Consider the following 25,352-nt stretch of genomic DNA (forward strand, 5'->3'; position numbering starts at 1 on the left):
CTGCAGCCAGTAACAGGTATCCTAGAAGTACAACACGGTGTATATTCTCAGGAGACTGCTCAATCTTACAAAGCCAGCCTTCTCTTTTTATACAAAATATTATGCTTTAGGCAAACATTCCTTATTTTACAGTTGACCATTCACATATTTTCACTACAAAGGAAAAGCAGAGTCATGATGACAAGTCCATATTTCAGTTTGTCCAGTCCACAATCAATTACCCGGCAAGGCCCTGTATTTTCATCAGATATCGACGAACCCCCAATAAAAACGGGCACCTCCTCCTCGTAAAGCAGGTCATAAAGAAAGAAACAGAGGCAGGTGTGTGTAAGATTAGTAAGGGTTTGTGTGCGATGAAAGGTTTATGGCATGTTGTGCCTTGATACTATCTCGTCGGCCACTGGGAGAGGAACTGACCGAACAGGTTTGGCCTTGGGCAGTGGAGTCAGCTTGCCCAGGTCGTGCAGGAGTCAGCAAAGGTGTATGTGTCCTTCAGACTCGTTTTTGGCCTTAGTCACCGGCCTATGTGAGGGCAACCCACAAAATGGCTGCCGTACACAAAATGGAACCCGAGGGTTCAGGACGAAAACTCTGATTACAGGGTGATTTCGTCACTCGAATATGACGAAAATGCTTGTGCATAGTATACTAGTCTTTCTCGGTCTGCTGATATCAAAATCGTCGTGATACGACGATGTTTATGACATGTGTCCAGAATTTTCAGTACCACAATGTTGGCGCTACAGCACGGGAAGATGTGGCGGAGGCGAGGACTGCTAGGCAGGTAGGAGGTAGGCGCTGGCGACTGCAGTTTTAACAAGTCCAATCCCGGAGGCATTATGGAGGAGTATCTCGCCGCACAGGCAGAGCAGGGGAAGCCAATGGTCTTGCGCCGCCCAGGAGCTGTGGAACTGCCACAGGGCAGCGGCAGGAGGTCTTCTCGGGTGTAGTGGGAGCAGCGTCAGCACAAGCACTGCTCCTCAGATGGCAATCCGGGATCTGGGTGCGACAGGATTCCCAGCAGAGACTGCATCATGGGACAAACAAGAAAGTAGTTCTTACAGTAATAGATAACGCCGAGCAGCGGAACAAAACTGTAGTTGGTCGGTGCTGCTTCCGGCCGAAGGGAAGCAAAACAGAAGTGAACGAATTGGACCGCAACCAGCGATAAGCCCGCTAACAAAATAAATGCCACAGTTAACGAATGGCAAGCGGCAGGAGAAACTACCGGCATGAGGCGGAGTTTCACCGAAGTATACAGATTACGTAATGCCTCGTAGAGGCAGTGCATGAGCTGCCTATATGTGAGACCTAAAAAATAATAATAAATCACAGCACTGTGGTCTGCTGAGATGTTCACCAATTGGAGTGAATCACAATTGTCAATTGTGACCTACCTGAAGAATAGTGATCAGATAGATTGGATTGCAACCCACTCCAAATTGGAATTTTATGAACTGACCTATTAATACACAGTTTGGTTCACAAAATTATATTCCATTTGTAAAATGTTGGTGCAAAATTAGTAACCACTTTTTGCAAAAAGGTATATCTGGCCTGATATTCTCAGCTACTAAATATAGATACTTTATCCTTTGGAAACCGTTTACACTCCACTCTGCCAAGATTTTCCCCAACATGTTCAATTACTTTAGAGATGAATACTCAAAAATGCAGTCCAGTACTGATACCAGGAAAATGACCACCCATTCCCTGTCCTCTCCATATATAAACACTGCTAAATTGAGTTTCAGCAACTCAACAAAAATGTCCTTCTCAAAACTCCAGCAATAGTCAAATTCTCTAACTACTTGCATAACGTTACACAGTCTGAAAGTTATTGGAATATGAAGAACTATTCCCTGAACATCAGAAAAAGATAAAAAACATCAAAAACACACTAAAACATTAGTTACCTCCATTCCAGTGATTATGGATTGATAACTTTACAGTAACACGTTTATAATCATTTTCCAGACAGGTTTGTGGATTCACTCTTAAAGGTTTCAGAACTGATTTGTGGTGGTTGTTTTTCGAATGTTGTTTGCTGGCCATAGCTCAGACACAGCCAAGTGATCGCTCTCACTGCAGATAACAAAAATGTTGGCTCCAAACATTAATTTCCAAAACCTGGGTACAATGATGTATGAGATCTCTGAACCAGGTTTCCTTCATCCTTCTTCAAGCAGTCATCAGTTACAAACAAAAGGACAGGCCATGTTCAAAAATGTCCTTATTTTTAACAAGATTTACCCTTTCCTCTAACCATCTACCAATGTTATTGCTCAGGAGGAACTAATCAGCAGCTCCTTGCTAACAATGACCTCACTGAATTTCTGTGTTTGTTTCTCCCTCTCTTCAATATCTGGGTTTCCACCCTCCAGCCACAAAATGTAGTCCATACACTTCCACTGTCTGAGGAAGCTATATCTACCCCCTACCACTTGCCATGCTAAACCAGGGGCCATCCATAATGCAACCCACTGGTTCCAGCACTCAGCCATTCACCACACACACTCTTACTATTACACACTTACTACAAATCCACTGTAGATACACATACTTGACTCACACATAGAATGTCATCATAAAGGTCTTAGAGCCACACAAATTACTCTTTTGATCTAAAAAATCAGAGCCTCTTTTCTGGCTTTCCAAACACTTTCCTCTCGTACAAACCTCCACAACCCTTCAACTTGCCCTCAGAGCTTCACTGACCACTCCTCTGTTGCTAAAACAACAACTCCTGACCATTTAATTTAATTTAATTTAATTGCGGGTTTATATAGCGCTAGGAATCGACTCCCGGAGGAGTATCTCCACGCTTCGACCGCTGGGGAACCCGTCCTGGCTCACCCTGAGAGATGGTCCCTGATGGGTATCTCTAAGGTGCGACCAAGCATCCCCGGCGGTCTGGGGGGGCCGTTGTGAAGATGAGGCAAGCTGATGCCCAGAGTTGCCGAGTGTGGTTTCTGACTAGAGTAGGCACCGAGGCGAGAATTATCGAGTCCGCTGACCCTGGTCCACGACCCTGCCGCATCGGGAATCGAACCCTGGTCCCTGGCCGTTCTCTACTTACGGGTCTGCCGCCTCTAACCAGTGAGCCACACTTCTCCACCATGGTTCTCAGTGTTATCATAGCTGCCAACCAGATCTTATTGTTAATCAGAGTTTCGCTGTGGGACACCTGACCTAATCAATCAGCAAACTCCCTGACTCCTCTTCTGCTACTCAGAGTGTTCTTATGTTCCCCAGCTCCCCTCTGTGGATTGTCATAGCCCTTTGATCCTTTTTATTAGGTATTAGCCATTTATCTGACTTCAGCCCTGTGTTTCTGAACTATTTTATTCACTTTGTATGCTCTGATTTTTTCACATATATATTTACCATTAGTTCTATGAATGGGCTGAAAAAGGTGTGGGGGGTGTTCCAGAGATTGACACTATAAAAAGCATGAATAAGAACTGTTCCTTTTCGGCGCCGCGGCCAGGGCGACTGACTCTGGAATCTGGGGATCACGGTTCGATCCCCGGCTCCGGCAGCAGATTAGCCCAGCACCATGTGACTCTGGGCAATAGCTCGCTTAATCTTCCCGACGGCCCCCAGCGCCTAGAGACCCTTACGGGTGATTGTGCGCTTTACAAATGTGGAATAATATTAATGTGGATTATCTCCTCGTGGCCCTTCTATGGCTTCTGTTGTTGGTCCTCCTTCTGATTCTGTTTCATGTCTTCCTTTTCTGGGTTGTTTTGGTCCTTCTGGGCCTCATCCTTCCTCTGTACACTTATCCTTGGTTACTAGAGGACTGGTTTCCTGAATCTGCTGCTCCTGGTTCCAGTGCTTCCACACTGTGATCTTCCTGGCACTTCTTGGTCCTGGCCCTCCCTTCTATTGGCCCTTCCTTGCCCTCAAGGTCCTAGTCTTAATAATTCTCTCCAACTTGATTCTGCTACTCTACTGAATCCTTCTCCATCTGACCCTCTTGTCCTGATCTTCCTGGGTCTGGCCCTCATACTCATTCTCCTCCTGGTCTGTGTCTTCCTTCCTCCTGGTCCTGCTGATCTCAGGCCTTCTGGTCCTTCTAGCCCCTGTCCTTCCTGGTCCTTGTCCATCTGATTCTGGTGTTTTGGTCCACCTTGATCTCATCTTTGTGCTCCTCCTGTTTCTGGTCCTCGTGTTACTGGTCTGCTTGCTTTTGTCCACCTGGGACTGCCACTCCTAGCCCTGGTCCCCCTTATCCTTCTGGCCCTGGTTAGTGGTCTTAGATCCTCCTAGCAATCCTCATCATGATGTTCCACCTATCCCTGGCCCTTCTGTTTCTTTGGGCCCTGGTCTTCTAGGTGCTGATCCCCCTGTTCCGCATCCTCATTGTGTTCCTGTTGCTCCAGATTCTTCTCACCATAGTCTTAGTGTCCCTAGTAATGTTTCTTCTCCTGATCCTGTTCCTCCTTGTCCATTTGTTCTTGGTTCTCTGTGGCTTGGTCTGTCTGGACCACATGGATTAGGTAGAAATTGCTCCTGTAGTGATTTCAAACCATGCTCCTCTAATAGCTGTTCTTGATTTATTACCTATTCATACATTTCTAGTAGATGGTAATTTAATAATGCTTTATTGTTGGACACCCACTTCTCCTCTCCTTTGATTTCATTCAACTCTGACTTATTTGCTAATCACAATGATTCTCTTCTATTCTCATCAGTTATTATGGAATACCTTTAAGGTTAATGCATGTAGCTTCATTATTAACTATGTCTCTCGCAAAAAATAAATCTTTCCTTAAACAACACACTCAACTGTTAACTATTATTAAACAATTGGAACATCAATATTACTCTTATAAACCAAACACTGTGCTTCATGATTTGGCAGCAGCTAAACTCCACTTTAATAAAATCTCCTCTGATGATGTCTCCACATATTTACTAAGATTCAGTGCTTGATATTATGGAGGACGCAATAAATTAGTTACACTCCTGGCCATCTATCTCAAAATATGAAAAAAACATGAATAATTGAAATGTTTGCAATGCAATTGTGGTACCCCAATCTATAAACTCTGTTATATTCTTCATGAACTTGCTACTTGTTATAATACACTTTATACCCAGGAGCATCAAATTTCAGAACCTGATATTGACTCTTTTTTCCAAACTATCGACAAATCTACTATGTTAATGCCTGATTTATCTAGCTTGGAACAGGATATTTACATAACATAACATAATACGTGTATTTGTAAAGTGCATGTTCACCACCAAAGGGGTATCTTGACGCTGAAAAACAGGTGTTTGTGTTACCCATCTCAAAGGTACTCACTTTATCAACCTCAGAAAGGATGAGAGGCTGAGGACCCACCGGGATTTGAACCTGTGACCATGAGGTTGAACACATGCCCCTACAATAGATGCATTTGTCCTCTAAGCCACCAGAAACTCTTTCGCCTTCTGAAGTAACATCTGCTCTTCATCTTCAAAAGAAGGGCAAATCACCTTGGTCTGGCGATTTTACTGTGGAATTTTATTCCCATTTCACCACCATATTACTAACCAAATTGTTAAGCTTATTCTGTTCTTTTCCATCTAACACTCTCAAATGTACCTTTTTAGGGATGTCATTTGAGTTGTCATCAGTGATGTCATGAGTGATGTCACTGACCATGTCATGAGTGATGTAATATGTGACATCATCAGCAGTGCATTGCGGGCGTGCGAGTTATAGTTAGCTGAACTAACTATAACAGGGGAATTTCAAAGGTTTTGTATGAGTAAAATGACCAGCTAACTATAACTGGTGTGAAACATATGGTTTTTTCAGTGAATTTCAAAGGTTTTTAAAATGCTAATTCCTAACTATAACGTGTGTAAAACCTATGGTTTTTTCAGTGAATATAAATATATATATATATTTTTTTTAATAGATATATATATATACTCTTGCCTGATGTTTATTTGATTACTGTTATTTATACACACTTGTTAGTTATGCTGATTTTTTGGGGTTACGGTTCATATTGCCCATAAAACCTTATCAATAGGCTTATATTCTACAATCAAGTAACTAAGCTTTCATTTAATGTAACCTTTCTTATTGTTATTCTATTCTAATTGTCATCATACATTCCTACTGTCATGATGTTACGAATATTGTTTTTCACTTTTCGATTTTGTATGGTGTTCATTTGTTTCTCCTATTAACGCTTTATGAAACTGAAAAAAATAATTGTAACTTAAGAACTGCAATTAACAAAAGGATCCCTGTGACAAAAGCAGTAACCCACTGAGCTAGTTACCTAAAATACAATTCTGTGATCTACGTGGTATATATTCTTTGCAGCAGGGCATGTTAACCCTCTGCGCTAAATTATGTTCAGTCAGAACTGCTACTAGACAAAACTGATCTTTTCACTGCAGGAACATTCATCACCAGGGCCATCCTGACATTTTTATTTTTTCCTGAAAAGTGTCTGACACAAAAGGAACCCTGCAGCAGTTGCTTTTAAACCCATAAGTTATCTCTAAACACAGTGTCGCCAGGTGCAGCTGCATCGGTTGCACCGCCCTACAGCCGGCCGTGACAATTACTCTAATAACAAGCATTTGCAATGCAATAGGTCTCGCATTTATGCGAGTTTAAGCTATTGGCATTGTAAATGACAATGCCTTTTAATTATGTTTTAAAAACGAAAACAAAAATAAAAGGCAATGCTAATTGCAATGTCAATAGCTCAAAATTGCATAAATGCGCAACCTATTGCATTGCAAATGCTTGTTAGGTTAGTGAGTAGAAACGCGCCTTTTCAGCAAGCGCTGCAAATTAAATAAATAACCAAGAAGCTGACACTTTTAATGTTACTGATAAGCTACTAACTCGTATTCACTGTAACGCACGCTTTCACTGTCACAAAATGTCACAAAAAGGATCTGAGAAAACATGGACAAATATTGTATTACTGCATCGGACCTTTCACAACTGAGACCGCTGCACAGGGAGCGTCCTATGCTGGAGAAAGGGAAGAGGTTGAGAACTGACACCAAAGGAGAAACATAATGAAATGGCATTGCGAGGAAAGAAAGTGGCCGATGCAAGAAGGCAGAATACAGAACATGACAACTGATATAGTTAACTTTCTAGAACACTGCAATTGGACACCGTACTTACAAAGAGCAAAACTCACCATACTCGCCGATGCTATAGAACACAAAATAACAAACCTTTTATATACAAGTAAAGTAGACACACTGTAACACACAAAATTAAGGCATACAATCCAGTCGTAAGAGTAAGGTGAAAATAAAACTCCTCCATAGACAGCAGCTGCAAAATAAAGGTCCAAATACAAAACAAACAAATCCCCGCCGGGCCGCCGCGCTGCCTGCGACGACCCGGAAGCGGTTGGGAAGCCGGCCAATCACAGCGCGGCCCCAACCGGAAGTACCGCCCCATCGTGGCGAGAGGGAGCGAGAGCTGCCCGAGGAGCCACGAAGGCTCCGCATTGAGTCTCGGTCCCGAGATGGGGGACCGGGTGAAGAGCGGCCGGGCGCATGGGGAAGGCGGGGCTCTCATGTGGTGAGAGAGCCCCGCAAAGCGCTACCGCCGCCCGAGATGAAGATCCGCCGCCGAGCATAGCCAGAACAGGTAAGTGTGTTGAGTGAGAGGAGGGGTGAGTGGGGGTGGGGTGTATGCGCGTGTGTCTGTTTGAGTGTGTTTGTGCGTGTGTCTGTCTGTCTGTGTGCGCGTGTGTATGTTTAAGGGGGGGTGCGTGTGTGTATATGCAGTGTGTGTATGGCTTTCTTTGTGCGCATGCGTGAGTGACGACGTGCGCGCTCACGAGGTCGAATCTCGGCCTGCAAATGCGCGTGGCACTTTGCTGTCCTCATTCCCCGAAAAGTAACTACTATAGTTGTCTCGCTAGACGCAAAAGCTTTGCTTTTGCTTACGTCTAGCGAGACCTAAAAAGGACACTGTGCGGAAATGGAAGGGCATTTATTGCAACATATATATTTTCGATTCCATAATATGAGCACTGTTCTGACACCCTGGGTAGGGTTTTTTGAAGAACTACTAATAAACTATTCAATAAAAATATAAAATAAACGGACAGGTAGGAGTTAGATCTGAAAGGAAGTGCTGTGTTTATTTTTTTTAAATAACAGAGACCCCCACCTTACCAAACGGCACACCCGGAATTCTTGACATTGAGTTTGTAGCCCATATTTGGGGAACAGGTGTGATAAAAAAACACTTAAAAACTACTAGGAAGAGTTCTTTGAGCAAGTAATAAATGATCTTCCAAGTGGTTAACTACATCCCTAATATTGTGTCTTATTCCTTTACTGTTGCATATGTGCATATGCGATCGCGTTCCTGTAGCTATTTTATTATTAGTTAAAAAAAATATTGTAGTGATTACACCAGACAGGTAAGTGTAAGAGCACATACTTTATTGACTGTTCGTCTCCAACTACTACAAATATTTTGGTTGGCTTTCAGGCTGATAAAACTGGAACAATAGACATTGCATAAGAAATTGGTAATAGTTGCTTTAGCGTCTTCAAACATCGGAGATGATTAGAAATTTAAGGGTATGATATAGCAGTGCCTGAAGGGAATTGTGGGGAGAGAAGATAGTGAAAGTTTAAAGAAAAGGAATAAAAAAGAAAAGAAACAGCAGAAGCAGGTAATTAAACAACGAACAGGCATGCTATGAATTACGCGCCACATTATACGGTATCTTCTGAGTCCCATTAATAATCATACATCATATAGTGAACTATAGATGAAGATCAATAAAATCAAGAACAACTTGTACCTGAAACAGACTCAGCCAGACAAATGATCGCAGGAGAAAGAGGTAGAATACTTCACAATCAGACTAGTGGAAAGTGAGTCAAGGGGGTATAGCATCATCTTTCTTTTGACATAGCAGCAACCTCACTGCATCCCATTGCCTCAAAGATAAGCAGCCATCTTGTGGTCTTTGTTGGGGAATAATGGCATTGCCATCCGCCTCGACCCACTTACACAACTTGCGGTTCCATACTTTGCCGAATGGGGGGGGGGTTGAGACTTAAATTCTGAGAATTCTGGGGCATATTATCAAGGGGGTCTATCTCCGCTTTTTTGGCTTTAAAAGCCAAGAAAGCGGAGATAAAATTATCTCCCTATTACCTAGCTGTCGCTAACACCAGTTAGCGACAGCTAGTAGGAGATAGCGACCATCTTGGGCCCCACTTTGCATGCCAATGATATTTATCACTAATGACATGCAAAGTGGGCGTGCCAAGATGTTAGCGACTGGAAACAGTCGCTAACATTGCTATCTCCTATTACCAACTTTTGGAGATATTCGCGCTAAGCGCGAATATCTCCAAAAGCTAACACCTGCCCCTGAGCAGTTCTTAGCCATGTTATCCAATGGGAGGTGGATAACATGGCTAAGAGCATTAGCTTGGTAATGCATGAATATCGCTGACTTTTCAGCGATATTCATGCATTGCGGCCGTTTTTTATCGCATTTGCAATAAACCTTGGAAATACCAAGGTTTATCTGCGATAAAAATCGCCGCAGCTCAGCGGTACATTTTTGTCTCTAACCAAGCAATAGCGATAATTATCGCTATTGCTTGGTAATATGCCCCTAAGTTACTTTCCCACTATCACGGTCAGATCATTGATGCAGATCTGATATTTATGTTTGTTGGGGCATGACATAATTCCCAGGAGAAATGAAATTGGAGGTGTATTCGATCTGGGTTCTGGTAATCTTAATAATAATTGATCTGCCTTTTTTTTATTATTGTGATGATGTACACAGTTCTTGTCATTCATAAGGTACCCTGCAGTCATTCTGGTGACACAGGTGCTGCATGAATAACAAAGTAACACAAGTCAATCTATAGGAATCATATGGCTTTTGATCACAAACATTGCTCTTTGCCCGAGTGATTTTACACCAGCATTTCAAGATTTCATAGATTGCTCTGCAGCAATTGCTATACTGATATTTGCTTTGCCTGATACTTGCACAGCCTTCAGTTTGCACGAATGGCTCCGAATTCCTGTGTAAATGTCAGTGCAAAATTGCACCAACAAGAATGCACTATATATACTTCATGTGTAAACTTTGTAATGTGTCGGTTTAAGGGGAAAGATTTAATTGCCTTCACAGTGGTTATAACAATCCTTAATATGGCAGACATTTTAGAGCGTGGAGTAGAGTGAGGATCACAGTTAGACTTACAGGTCATCCAAAACGACCCTCTTTCTCTCTGGCAGAGCATTTAGAGGTTGTGGCCATTGCTGTCCCTTTATAGACACCTGACTTCTGCTTGCTAATGGATTATTGAAAATCAACCAACTCGCACACAATGGCTTTATGACTCTATTGAATGGTATATATTTTTTCGTTTTGTAGATTTACATACGAATATTCAAGAAGGCATCAAGAATTCTCTGCACAATTGATTCAAGAAATCAGCGAAGGCTACCAAGAGCTGGTGGTGCAATGTTGTCTAGAGAACTCTGGTGACTGCTTTACCAAAGGGGTAGGTTTCAGTTCTCTTGCATGCAACAAAATTATTTATTTATGTTTTCAAAAACATTTCTTTTTTTGAGTTTTGTAGAGTAAGAAATATGTCAACCAGTGAATTCAGATATACATTGGTCATTCATGTATATTATCTATATCTATAGATATATTGTGTGTATGTTCGCTTTTGGTGTGTTTGTGCTGCCAGTGATCAAAAGCAGGAAGCTGCTTGAAACGCGTATGGCCTTCTGGAAAAGCGACCGGCATGCTGTGAGGCTGGCTGCCAGCGGCAGCGTGTGCGTATCCCCTCCTCGAGTGGCATCTTCATGGGACAACTCTTTTGTTTGAAAATTGAGCGGCCAGTCCAGCTGCGAAGATGCCCCACTGCAGTGTCTGCGGAACCCTGGCGCTCTGCGCATTATTCGAGCGCTGCCGGGAATGGAGGGGGCCTGAACCGCTGGTTCTATTTTGCGGTCTTACAACAATGCTGGGATTGCTTTCCACCCAACAGGGTAATGACATTTTTACAAGCACGATGAACAGCGATTTCCACTTGGCTTTTTATTGAGGGATTATACAGGCTGGCTTTATTGTAATGAGGACTACCATAACCATAATGCTGAGGCCCAGAAGGGCGGGTCCTGTTATCAAATAAAAAAAAGCTTCTTCCACAGTTCGCTTTTGGTGTGTTTGTGCTGCCAGTGATCAAGAGCAGGAAGCTGCCTGAAACGCGTATGGCCTTCTGGAAAAGGGACATGCATGCTGGGAGGCTGACTGCCAGCGGCAGCGTGTGCGTATCCCCTCCGTGAGTGGCATCTTCATGGGACAACTCTTTTGTTTGAAAATTGAGCGGCCAGTCAGGCCGCGAAGATGCCCCACTGCAGTGTCTGCGGATTCCTGGCGCTCAGCGCATTATACGAGCACTGCCGGGAATGGAGGGGGCCTGAGCCGCTGGTTCTATTTTGCGGTCTTACAACAATGCTGGGATTGCTTTCCACCCAACAGGGTAATTACATTTTTACAAGCACGATGAACAGCGATTTCCACTTGGCTTTTTATTGAGGGATTATACAGGCTGGCTTTATTGTGATGAGGACTACCATAACCATAATTCTGAGGCCCAGAAGGGCGGGCCTGTTATCAAATAAAAAAACGCTTCTCCCACAGTTCGCTTTTGGTGTGTTTGTGCTGCCAGTGATCAAGAGCAGGAAGCTGCTTGAAACGCGTATGGCCTTCTGGAAAAGCGACAGGCATGCTGTGAGGCTGGCTGCCAGCGGCAGCGTGTGCGTATCCCCTCCGTGAGTGCCATCTTCATGGGACAACTCTTTTGTTTGAAAATTGAGCGGCCAGTCCAGTTGCGAAGATGCCCCACAGCAGTGTCTGCGGATCCCTGGCACTCGGCGCATTATTCGATCGCTGCCGGGAATGGAGGGGGCCTGAGCCTCTGGTTCTATTTTGCGGTCTTACAAAAATGCTGGGATTGCTTTCCACCCAACAGGGTAATTACATTTTTACAAGCAGGATGAACAGCGATTTCCACTTGGCTTTTTATTGAGGGATTATACAGGCTGGCTTTATTGTGATGAGGAATACCATAACCATAATGCTGAGGCCCAGAAGGTCGGGGCCTGTTATCAAATAAAAAAACAGCTTCTCCCACAGTTCGCTTTTGGTGTGTTTGCGCTGCCAGTGATCAAGAGCAGGAAGCTGCTTGAAACGCGTATGGCCTTCTGGAAAAGCGACAGGCATGCTGTGAGGCTGGCTGCCAGCGGCAGCGTGTGAGTATCCCCTCCGCGAGTGGCATCTTCATGGGATAACTCTTTTGTTTGAAAATTGAGCGGCCAGTTCAGCTGCGAAGATGCCCCACTGCAGTGTCTGCAAAAACCCTGGCGCTCGGAGCATTATGCGAGCGCTGCCGGGAATGGAGGGGGCCTGAGCCGCTAGTTCTATTTTGCGGTCTTACAACAATGCTGGGATTGCTTTCCACCCAACAGGGTAATGACATTTTTACAAGCGCGATGAACAGCGATTTCCACTTGGCTTTTTATTGAGGGATTATACAGGCTGGCTTTATTGTGATGAGGACTACCATAACCATAATGCTGAGGCCCAGAAGGACGGGGCCTGTTATCAAATAAAAAAACAGCTTCTCCCACAGTACGCTTTTGGTGTGTTTGTGCTGCCAGTGATCAAGAGCAGGAAGCTGCTTGAAACGCGTATGGCCTTCTGGAAAAGCGACATGCATGCTGAGAGGCTGACTGCCAGCGGCAGCGTGTGCGTATCCCCTCCGTGAGTGGCATCTTCATGGGACAACTCTTTTGTTTGGAAATTGAGCGGCCAGTCCAGCCGCGAAGATGCCCCACTGCAGTGACTGCGGATCCCTGGCGCTCAGCGCATTATACAAGCGCTACCGGGAATGGAGGGGGCCTGAACCGCTGGTTCTATTTTGCGGTCTTACAACAATGCTGGGATTGCTTTCCACCCAACAGGGTAATGACATTTTTACAAGCACGATGAACAGCGATTTCCACTTGGCTTTTTATTGAGGGATTATACAGGCTGGCTTTATTGTAATGAGGACTACCATAACCATAATGCTGAGGCCCAGAAGGGCCGGTCCTGTTATCAAATAAAAAAACAGCTTCTCCCACAGTTCGCTTTTGGTGTGTTTGTGCTGCCAGTGATCAAGAGCAGGAAGCTGCTTGAAACGCATATGGCCTTCTGGAAAAGCGACAGGCATGCTGTGAGGCTGGCTGCCAGCGGCAGCGTGTGCGTTTCCCTTCCGTGAGTGCCATCTTCATGGGACAACTCTTTTGTTTGAAAATTGAGCGGCCGGTCCAGCCGCGAAGATGCCCCACTGCAGTGTCTGCGGATCCCTGGCGCTCGGCGCATTATTCGAGCGCTGCCGGGAATGGAGGGGGACTGAGCCGCTGGTTCTATTTTGTGGTCATACAACAATGCTGGGATTGCTTTCCACCCAACAGGGTAATGACATTTTTACCAGCAGGATGAACAGCGATTTCCACTTGGCTTTTTATTGAGGGAATATACAGGCTGGCTTTATTGTGATGAGGACTACCATAACCATAATGCTGAGGCCCAGAAGGGCGGGGCCTGTTATCAAATAAAAAAACAGCTTCTCCCACAGTTCGCTTTTGGTGTGTTTGTGCTGCCAGTGATCAAGAGCAGGTAGCTGCTTGAAACGCGTATGGCCTTCTGGAAAAGCGACAGGCATGCTGTGAGGCTGGCTGCCAGCGGCAGCGTGTGCTTATCCCCTCCTCGAGTGCCATCTTCATGGGACAACTCTTTTGTTTGAAAATTGAGCGGCCAGTCCAGCCGCGAAGATGCCTCACTGCAGTGTCTGCAAATCCCTGGCGCTCTGCGCATTATTCGAGCGCTGCCGGGAATGGAGGGGGCCTGAGCCGCAGGTTCTATTTTGCGGTCTTACAACAATGCTGGGATTGCTTTCCACCCAACAAGGTAATGACATTTTTACAAGCAGGATGAACAGCGATTTCCACTTGGCTTTTTATTGAGGGATTATACAGGCTGGCTTTATTTTAATGAGGACTACCATAACCATAATGCTGAGTCCCAGAAGGGCGGGCCTGTTATCAAATAAAAAAACAGCTTCTCCCACAGTTCGCTTTTGGTGTGTTTGTGCTGCCAGTGATCAAGAGCAGGAAGCTGCTTGAAACGCATATGGCCTTCTGGAAAAGCGACAGGCATGCTGTGAGGCTGGCTGCCAGCGGCAGCGTGTGCGTTTCTCTTCCGTGAGTGCCATCTTCATGGGACAACTCTTTTATTTGAAAATTGAGCGGCCGGTCCAGCCGCGAAGATGCCCCACTGCAGTGTCTGCGGATCCCTGGCGCTCGGCGCATTATTCGAGCGCTGCCGGGAATGGAGGGGGCCTGAGCCGCTGGTTCTATTTTGCGGTCATACAACAATGCTGGGATTGCTTTCCACCCAACAGGGTAATGACATTTTTACAAGCAGGATGAACAGCGATTTCCACTTGGCTTTTTGTTGAGGGATTATACAGGCTGGCTTTATTGTGATGAGGACTACCATAACCATAATGCTGAGGCCCAGAAGGGCGGGGCCTGTTATCAAATAAAAAAACAGCTTCTCCCACAGTTCGCTTTTGGTGTGTTTGTGCTGCCAGTGATCAAGAGCAGGAAGCTGCTTGAAACGCGTCCGGCCTTCTGGTAAAGCGACAGGCATGCTGGGAGGCTAGCTGCCAGCGGCAGCGTGTGCGTATCCCCTCCGTGAGTGCCATCTTCATGGGACAACTCTTTTGTTTGAAAATTGAGCGGCCAGTCCAGCCGCGAAAATGCCCCACTGCAGTGTCTGCGAATCCCTGGCGCTCTGCGCATTATTCGAGCGCTGCCGGGAATGGAGGGGGCCTGAGCCGCAGGTTCTATTTTGCGGTCTTACAACAATGCTGGGATTGCTTTCCACCCAACAGGGTAATGACATTTTTACAAGCACGATGATCAGCGATTTCCACTTGGCTTTTTATTGAGGGATTATACAGGCTGGCTTTATTGTGATGAGGACTACCATAACCATAATGCTGAGGCCCAGAAGGGCGGGCCTGTTATCAAATAAAAAAACAGATTCTCCCACAGTTCGCTTTTTGTGTGTTTGTGCTGCCAGTGATCAAGAGCAGGAAGCTGCTTGAAACGCGTCCGGCCTTCTGGTAAAGCGACAGGCATGCTGGGAGGCTAGCTGCCAGCGGCAGCGTGTGCGTATCCCCTCCGTGAGTGCCATCTTCATGGGACAACTCTTTTGTTTGAAAATTGAGCGGCCAGTCCAGCGGCGAAGATGCCCCACTGCAGTGTCTGCGGATCCCTGGCGCTCGGCACATTATTCGAGCGCTGCCGGGAATGGAGAGGGCCTGAGCCGCTGGTTCTATTTTGCGGTCTTACAACAATGCTGGGATTGCTTTCCACCCAACAGGGTAATGACATTTTTACAAGCAGGATGAACAGCGATTTCCACTTGGCTTTTTATTGAGGGATTATACAGGCTGGCTTTATTGTGATGAGGACTACCATAACCATAATGCTGAGGCCCAGAAGGGCGGGCCTGTTATCAAATAAAAAAACAGCTTCTCCCACACATGTGCGTATCCCCTCCATGAGTGGCATCTTCATGGGACAACTCTTTTGTTTGAATATATATATATATATATATATATATATATATATATATATATATCTTTTTTTTCCATGGGACAACTCTTTTGTTTGAATATATATATATATATATATATATATATATATATATATATATATATATATATATATATATATATATATATATATATATATATATATATATATATTTTTTTTTTTAACACTGACGAAGCCTGTAAAGGCGAAACGCGTCTGTTTGGGGTGAGGGGGGTTTGGTGTAATAAATCTTTGAATCGGATACCAGCGTGCCAGCCGTTTTCATTCCGAACTAATGGATGAAAGTAGGAACGTGCAGTAATATATATATATATATATATATATATATATATATATATATTCCAGCTACCGATACACCAAATAGTGAGGCACTCAGTCGGCGGGTGCTGCCACGCGGTGGTGTGCCGCGATATAAATCCACGCTCCAGATTCTCCCCAAGTCCTTGGAAAAGTAAGGGAGCACTCCCGGGACACTCCAGTATTTACGAAAGCTTTATTGACAAGACAGACGTGTTTCGGGAAAGCTCCCTTCCTCAATGTCTAAACACACACGCATCACGCAGCGTCATTTTTAAGGCAGGCAATTCATCAAAATAAATGAGGGGTATCGCGTCACGCGATATGGCGGACGCCATATTGGAAGTAAAATACTTACATCATATAACGCACAAAGCAGCAATTACACAAGTCCATATTCGTGCAGTCAACAAAGTGCTAAAGCATTAATTGTATATCATGCGCCAATTATGTCTCATTTACATTTATCTTGCCGTGGATCGGCAAAGCGACCCACATGGGTTGCATATCCCTCTCATTTCCAACATCAGATGATTTTCCTGAAACCTTAAAAAACATTCTATTTACATGCAATACCCCTCATTTATTTTGATGAATTGCCTGCCTTAAAAATGACGCCGCGCGGCATGCATGGGGCCAAAGGGCGGCCTGGTTGACCATGCCCAGATTGGCAGTGGTACCTGGGTCCCTCCCTGGGAGGCCCCCTCTGTTCTCATGGTCCGTCAAGTTAGAGAATGTGGCCTCCAGCCAGTCTTAAGCTTCTATGGGCTCCAGGAAGAAGTGGGACTAATTGCCCTGGATCATCTTCAGTTTAGGGGGAAAAAGGAGAGCATACTTCAATCCTTGGTCTCTAATTTTGTATTTGAGCCTCAGGAAGGAGGCCCATCTCCTCTGGACCATCAATCAGGGTGAAGTTCAATAAGAAAAGTATGCAATGATTGTTTTGGAGAATGGGAGAGTCCTGACGCGCCACTCAGAGGATGGTGTTGCAGCCTTTAAAATGTACAAGTTTGGTGATGATGAGCCGCAAGGGGCCCATTGAGGGCGCCTCGCAGGGCCATATTGTGCTCTTTTATTGGAGAAGAACCGGGTAAGGTTGGCGGCTGGCACCAGTTCCATGAACCATTGCTCCATGTGGTGTATGATGTCTGGGCCCTCATGGCCCTCCAGCAGGCCAATGATCCTTATGTTACTGAGCTGGAAACGCCACTGTGCGTCCTCCACACGCACTTCCAAGAATTGCACCTGCTCCGGCAGGTCCCAAATATTTTTTCTGCAGATCCGATGCCTGGGACTGAAGGTCTGCCAAGGAACATTCTTCATGAGTGACCCAATCCACCAGTTTCCGGTGGTTGTGGTGAAGATTTATATCCTCCACGACTGCATCCACCTTCGCCTCCAAACGAGTCCAAGAGGTCTTACTCATTTCCGTATAGTATCCTGCTTGTTGGGGCCCAAGGGGTGGTGGGGTCACGCACCTCTCCATATTCGACATCAGGTGGTCCACTGGTGGAGGGGACGCCTTGGTCGGATTTTTGCGCTCCGTAGCACTTGGTGAGGATGTAGGAACCTGTTGTCTGGTCCCGCTTACCCTCCCTCTGTCTGTGGGAAGGGAGCAAGGCAGCACAAACAGCGTGGCCAGGCAGGGAGTGTCAAGAAAAGCAGACGGAGTTGGTCCTCGGAGGGAGGCACTTGCCCCACCGTCAGCCAGCACCAACAGGGCGCGGCGGCACAAGCAGCCCCCTGTGGCACTGGTCACATGGCCAGGGGACAGCAGACAGCCACCTGGTAGGTCCCAGGAAGGTCAACATATCCAATCTGTTATGGTGCTCCCTATGGTTGTCATCAAAACAAACCGGAGAGGACTGGCAAGTGGGCCCTCCCTGCAGGCACCACCATTGGGAAATCCCCGTCATGCTGCCGAAACCAGAGGCCGCACACGAGAAGCTAAGGGGTCAGATGGCCCAGGGTCCAAGTCTGCTCTTCCCCTGGGGTAATGCGTCAGTCAGTAAGCATTCCAGGCCCACCAGGCATGCTCCAGGAATCCAGGAGCACAGCCCCAGCCACCTAGGCCATTGCGTGCCTTAGGCACCACGTGCAATCTACATCGGCGGAGCCCCTTCTCTCTGACCAGGAACCCAGATCATGTGGCTTGAGAAAACCCCTCACTCACCTCCGGGAAGGTGTCCCAGCTTACTGCAGAATCAGTGGGAGCAGGTGAAGGCCCACTGTGGATGAGCTCTGACAGCCCCATGCAGCGAGACCGGGAAGGTCAAGTGAGTGCCTCCCAATCTGCCGGGGCAAGTGTCCAGTGCACCATGGGACATTCCGCTGCGACCCTAAGTGGCCCATGCCAGTGCACCTCAGCAGATGGACGCAGATCTCGGGACCAGAGCCAGGAGCTCTGTGGTTAGGTGGCCACCATGTTGCTCTTCCAAGCAAAGCCCCAATTATTTGTTTTAGGCAAACAGAAATACTTGATGAGAAAGTTCCTTTCTTTCAGGGGATCTCTTTGTATTAGAAAGAGAGATGCTTTGTGATAAATGCAGAATATATGGGGGCAAGTCAACTCTATGGCACATATAAAGCCTAACAGCAACGGGGTCATCTTTGTCATAAGGATTACCTGTTGTCCATGGAACTAGAGGAAAAAGAGGGTACTACTTGGAACTCAGGGATTTGTAATTACCTCCATCTTGGGGTTTAAGGTCTAGGGGGACATCAACGCTGAATAGCCAATGCTTGAGTATTGCCTTGCTACACTGGGACAATTGAAAGTTTTGCATCCCAATTCAAGAGTTATCCACCATATCAGCAACCATTTGTCACCAAAATTGGTTTCTACATCAATGGCAGAATCTGTTTCAAAGGGAAAAAACACCATGCCATGTCTACAAACCTATTGACTCTTATCTTATTTTTGACAGCCATAGTTGACATGTTCAAATGACTTGCACTATAATTGAACTGCTATAGTCCAAGAGAGTGTAGAACCTGACTGGGGAGCACCATAAACACCAGAGCATCGGCCTGGTGAATCGTGACACAGATCAGCTTTGAAGGAAAAAATATTGGGCCATTAGGGAAGCATGAATCATGATGGCTACTGTTTCTTGGAGTCTTTGGTGTCTGATTTTAACCCTTTGCCTTAATAGAGTTCGTCAGTTAACTACTTGGGTCTCCCAGTGGGGAGCATGTGTCACCTTATACTGTTAGTGCTCTTCATGGTGTACATTTTGAGGCCCATAAAGCATTATCTGATTAATCGAAATTCGCAACTAAGACAGGTCAACAAATCAATACATTCAATAAATGTGAAACACATTATGCTCCTCAAGAAACATAGATAATGATTAAGTTTTCAAACTACAAAGGTTAATTAAAGGCTAAAAGTTTACAGAAGACAAACACATCAAGCTAGTATCAATAATCAGTATATAAACACATCAATTATTACGGCTTTCAAATCAATTCAAACTTATAAAAGAAGGAGGAAGAACTAGCATAGATTTGCTTCAAGGGAAAGGTTTTGAAAATCAGTTCTACCATAAAGCAAGTACCCTAAATCTCATACTCTCCTCTAAACTGCATTGAAAGTGGAAAAGAATTCACCTGAACTATAATCTACTCTACCTTAAATAAATCAATTCTAACATTTGCTACTCCTACACACATATTCCTCATCGGAATGATCCAATCAGGTGAAGGTGAAATGATACATTTACAGGCTCATTAACTTCCTAAGATCTTCCAGAGTACAGCTATTCTCAGTGTCCTTCAAAATCACACTATCTGCAGCTAAATGAGATACATGAACCACACTGTATTCTGCAGGTGTCTTCCTGTCTATGCAACTGTTTATGACATTCCATGTTTATCCTCATGAAAATAAAATATTTCGCTTATGGGAAAGAAAGCAAAAACAACCTTGCCTTTGATAATTCGGACTTCAGCGTTGCCTTGAAATAAAATGTACACGTATCGCAAACAAGATAACAACGTCAGCCATTTTAAACGCAGGCCTACATTTGCTATGGTCAATCTTAACATGAATAAAACATAGCTAATAAAATGTGCGTATTTATGTTTATTTGTAATCTAATGCAAAATACATTTAATATAAAAAATCCCTTCAAATGTTTCAGGTGGGAATACACCACCTGAAATATTTAGACTGTTGGTGACGCATGATTTGAAATGCATTCAGAATGCACAAGGTGCCTAGCATTTCATAACATTTCTTCATTACATAGGACAATATACAAACTTTATGGGCTGATGCAGAACTTGTAGGGCAATTTAGGAAGCACGCAGATGCTTTCAGATTTGTTAGTTTTAGACCAAAAAACACTATTCTAAGATGGCAACGTGTGTAGAGTCTGGCACGTGTCTCTTGACAACAGAGTTGTCTCTAAACAAATAAAGTTATTTATATTGCATGCATAGATAAAAAAATGGGGGTAAATAATAAAAAATTGCTGCGAGAGGGTAGACAGAAATTTAAATTTTCACTAATGGCAGACATTCTTTGCCTATTGATAGTGCCTGCTTTCCGCTGTGCTTGTTCTGCAATGACGTCATGCATAAACGTGCATGCTCTGGAATGATGCCTGCTTATTCTCTTTTCGGAGGACATTTTGTGGCCTTCCATGCGATGAGTGGGGCTATGAGAAGGAGATTGGAGAATGTCAGGGACCCTTGGCTGCGTTTGAGGAACGGTTGACAGTAATAATACCGAATTCCCTCACCAATGTGCAGAGATCCGTAGCTTGACCATGGGCGTCTGCAGATTTTTTTCTGGGGGGGGGGGGGCACAATTTTAATGTCTGTTTCCTCCGCCCGTTTATGACAATGTAAAGGGCAGGGACGTAGTCATTAAAGGGCACGTGAAAAATCCAGGGGCAGGAGGCAAGCGTCTCCCCTTAAACTCCCCCCTGCGGACTCCCATGAGCATGACCAGGGTGGCAGGGCTTGGTCTGAAGTAGGAAACTCTGACCCCCCCCCCCCTATACTTAGACAAAGTGACAGCTGAAACTGCAAATCTGTCAGAAATTAAACGCACAGTCATGATTATTGAAGAACCATTTTCTCCTTTGAACAAGGGCAATCATTGTCCATGCAATAAGGGAATGCACCTTGCTCCTGCATGTGCTCCCACTATGGAACACTAGTACTGGAGATCAAACTCTGCAGACGAGTGCCAATTTGCAGCACACAATGAGGAGAACCCATTTTCTAGGTACCACAGAGCATTTTCTAGCTACCTCTGATAAATGGCTAGGAGACACTTACAGATCATTGACACTGTATGCCTGTGTAAGATAGGAAGGCGTGCCAGGGCCCCTCTCAAAGTCAGCGTCATGGTTCATGGTGAAGATGTCAATAGCATGGCCCGAACTGCACAGCTTGGAACTGGGCCAGGGAACCTTTGAAGCTGTAGCATGGGCACCCCCAGCTGGTGAGTGGGGATTATGACCTCTCTCTTGGGTAACCACATGACCCAGGTCAAACAGGATTACTTTAGAAGCCATCCCAGAGTCTTTGGATGATCAACCAACTACTGTAGAAGTCATTTTCACATCATCAGACATCATCAAGCTCTTGAAATCATCATCAGAGTTTAGAAACTTGAGCCTGATGATCCGTGAATGACTTGAAAATGAGTATCTGATGACTTCACAAGGTGTGACTATTCCTGATGACTTCAGGAGGATTTGAAAATGAGTATCTGATGACTTCAAAAGGTGTGACTATTCCTGATGACTTCAGAAGGATTTTAAAATGAGTATCCGATGAATACACAAGGTGTGATTATTCCTGATGACTTCAGGAGGATTTAAGAATGAGTACCTGATTACTTCATATGGTCCTGTTGTTCTTGATGATGTAAGGATGATGTAAAAATAAACATCCAAAACTCCACAGGTATAATTTCTTTTTAACATGATGAAATTGCTTCTGGGGTGTTAAAAATTATTTCCAATTACCCCAAGAATATCACACTATTCTGCTTTAAGTTTTTTTCAGAAAGGTCCAACCTGCTGAGTGATTTCAGAATTATCTAATTACTACTCAGTGAACACTATTTAGGTATTAAATTAGTGTTCTTTAAATGCAAATTAGCATAAAGAGTGCTTCACAAGACTATGAAAAAAAGTCACAGCTAAATATGTTGATTTTTTTTATTTCACATCATTTTTATTTATAATAATCCTTATTAACAAATATATTGTAATACAATGTTCAAAACATGTTAATTTTGATTCCCTTGATCAATTGGGCGCCCTATGCCAGTTGTGTGGGTACAGGTGCATGAGCCCTGTACCCCTACAGTGTCTAAGTTCATTCTTAGACATTGTAAGTGCACTGCTGAAATTTTGGTATCAAACTTCTCAGCACATTAAACCCACACTGATGCCAGTGTGGGCTTTAAGCTCTTCTATGCTCATGACGAGCTCAGCTCGTCATGAGCTACGGCGCTCCGGTGCTCATGACGAGCTGAGCTCGTCATGACTGCGCCCGTTACTTGGAACGCTCGCATGCTGGGCTGATTCCCCTGCAGTGCTGAGCGTTCCATTGGAACGGGTGTGGCCATGACAAGCTCAGCTCGCCATGAGCACTGGAGCGCCGTAGCTCATGCCGAGCTGACCTCGTCATGAGCATGGGGGCGCTGTGCGTGCCCCCCCGCCCCCCAGCACAGCGGGGGGAAACAGCCCCGCAGCGAAGGGGTTAAAGAAAAATGCACACAGAGGGCATCTCAGAGATGCCCCCTGAAAACAAACCCACCACTAGTGTCCGGGTTGAGTGGCTGATTTCAGCTGCCACCACCAGACATGTTTCTGGACCCCTGGGTCGAGAGTCTGCTGCTCTCTGGGGCCTGAAACAATACACATCCTGGGACGAGGTGCCAAGTCTCCTCTCCCAGGAGGGGCAGGGTTCACAAAGGGGAAGCGTCAAAGGCCTTTGTGAGCCTCCCCAGACCATTTGCTGCTTTCAGCAACTGGTCCCCACTAGTTCTATCCCCACTTTGGGTGGGAGAGCCAACGGGAAAACAAGTGAGGAAAAGAGGTGTGCCCACCTCTGCCAACTCCACCCCTCAAGTGGGGGAGGTGAGATGTAGCACCCCAGGGAAGAGACTCATTGGTCCCTGCCCTTTACCCACCTGTAACGCCCCTAAATCTAGTATTTAGGGGGCACCCTGAACCTTGATTCCTCAGATCCAGACAAGAAACAAGAAGAAACGATAACAGACGATAACTTACCTTCGAACCGATAACCTACTTTTCCTCCATAGGAAAAAATGTACTGTTTTTCCTGAAAAAGTTTCTAAGTGTGGGGTTTTGAAATCTAAAGATATTCTTTAAAAACTGTGTGAATAACCAAAACTTATTTTCTTACCTGTTTGCAGGAAATGTCCCAGTGCTGAATCTAGGTATCCAGCACCGAGTTAGAAAAGTAACATAAAAAGTAACTTCCCTGTAATTTACTGGAAAAGCCTATTTATTTAATTATACTGTATTTGCTAAGTGTTTCAACCTACTGCATCCCCTGTAAATCAAACAAAGTACAATTTCTATTGCGTTTTTAAACTGTTCTATATTAAGCAACTTATTACTGAAAAGTATTTAATGCTTACCTGTGCCAGGCTTGCTTGGTTTTAAAAATAAAACAACAGTATATATTTTTATACAAAAACAATTGGCCTAGAGTGCAGTCCTTGAGTGTGTGAATTTATTTGCTGACTGAGTGTGTACATCAAATGCTTAACACTGTCCTTTGATACTGCCTTACTACTCGACCACTCTACCACAAATAGAGAGTAAGGCTCTATCTAACTTTGACCTCTGCCTACCTGTGGGGTCACCTGGAGTCTATACACACTATACCTCATATTGGTGTAGTATAAATAGAGCCAGTTTCCTACACCATGAACCTGCGTGGAAGGACAGGGCCCTCAAAACTCCTGTAAAAGCAACAGCGCACAATGTTCAAAATCTTGAACCCCACTCTCCAGGACTTTTGGGAACTGTTTGAGGGATGTATGATGATACATCGGAAACTGGAACAACGCAAGCAATTACTAAGCTGATGTTACATCGTAAAAGGCATTACATCGCATGCATTTACTGCACATGCTGTTACCACGGGATTGTAGTGTCTCTGCTGTTTTGTACCATGACAATGCAGTTCACAAAATCGCCTCCTGTTACATCGTTTTTTTGTTCCGAGTTTATTAACTCCCTGGGCCGTGATCTTTGCAATCCTGGGGATTAAGACTTGGGTTTTGTAAGAATATATTGCCACAATATGATCATCAATTGAGTATTTTAAAATATTAGTCCGGTATTACAATTAAAACGTGCTTATTGTTGTATGAAGGTTAAGTGTTTTTTTGGGAGTAGGAACACGGAAATCTGTACGCTTTTTAAGTATTATTAAAACGGGATTACTGTTTGCAATAGTCTTTACCAAGAGGTGCTTTTTAACAAAAAATACACTTGAATTAGATCAGCTGTTTCACAGTATTTCAGTAAACTAGATCACGATTATCAATGCATTTTTGCCACATTTTAAATTAACTGAGTACTTCCCTTAAAGAGACATCACCCATGCCCACTTGTACACATATTCTAGATATAGCAACAATTTGAAAACTGATGTAGTGTTGACTCTAAACTATCCGGCTGAGATATTTGCACATAGAGAAATCGGATATTGTTTTTAACGTTTTCGATCTGCATACACTCAATCTATTTATTTCTCCATACAATGCCTTTATCAACGCAAACCGTTTAGATATTTGTTTGCACAACAGGTACATGAGGCGCTTTATGTTTTGTAAATTACATTTGCAGAGCATTTCGTTGGGTGAAAGGGTGGTTGGATGAATGGTGGGTGGGTGGGTGGGTAAAAGGGTGGTTGGATGAATGGTGGATGGATGGATGGATGGGTCGTAAGTATTGTGAACATGGAAAAAGGACAATGGTTCTGAAAAGGGCAATGTTTCAGATAAAGTACGTTGTTAAAATATGTGCAGTTAAGCTATAATGTCAAAATTAAATATTGCTCCTTTATCATTTTTATCATCTATGTAAAATACACATTACACGTTAAAGTCACTTCCCTCGACGTGACCAGCTGTTTGTCCATGCCTCATATTTAAACATTGCCCTTTTATCATTTTTATCATCTATGTAATAGTTAATATTGACAGTTTACTCTTTTGATGGCAAGCCATACCTCAAGACTAAGTAAACACTTCTAACATGCATATTTAATGCATTCATCAATTCTAATTAACGTACTAATTTGCACATCCATCCTCTCA

The 25,352-nt window shown here is 44.4% G+C and overlaps 1 protein-coding gene across 2 annotated transcripts in view; it reads left to right on the forward strand.

Moving 5' to 3' along the window:
• The window catches only part of LOC144818526 (serum albumin-like), a 510,759-nt gene that overhangs the window by 347,992 nt on the left and 137,415 nt on the right, over positions 1–25,352 (forward strand). For both annotated transcript variants that reach the window (XM_078676035.1, XM_078676036.1), the window contains one exon: positions 10,416–10,545. In XM_078676035.1, coding sequence (XP_078532161.1) covers positions 10,416–10,545 — 130 coding nt within the window. The remainder of the gene's footprint in view (positions 1–10,415; positions 10,546–25,352) is intronic.

Source organism: Lissotriton helveticus, chromosome 2_1, assembly GCF_964261635.1.
Source record: "Lissotriton helveticus chromosome 2_1, aLisHel1.1, whole genome shotgun sequence".
In the NCBI taxonomy this organism is placed as follows: domain Eukaryota; kingdom Metazoa; phylum Chordata; class Amphibia; order Caudata; family Salamandridae; genus Lissotriton; species Lissotriton helveticus.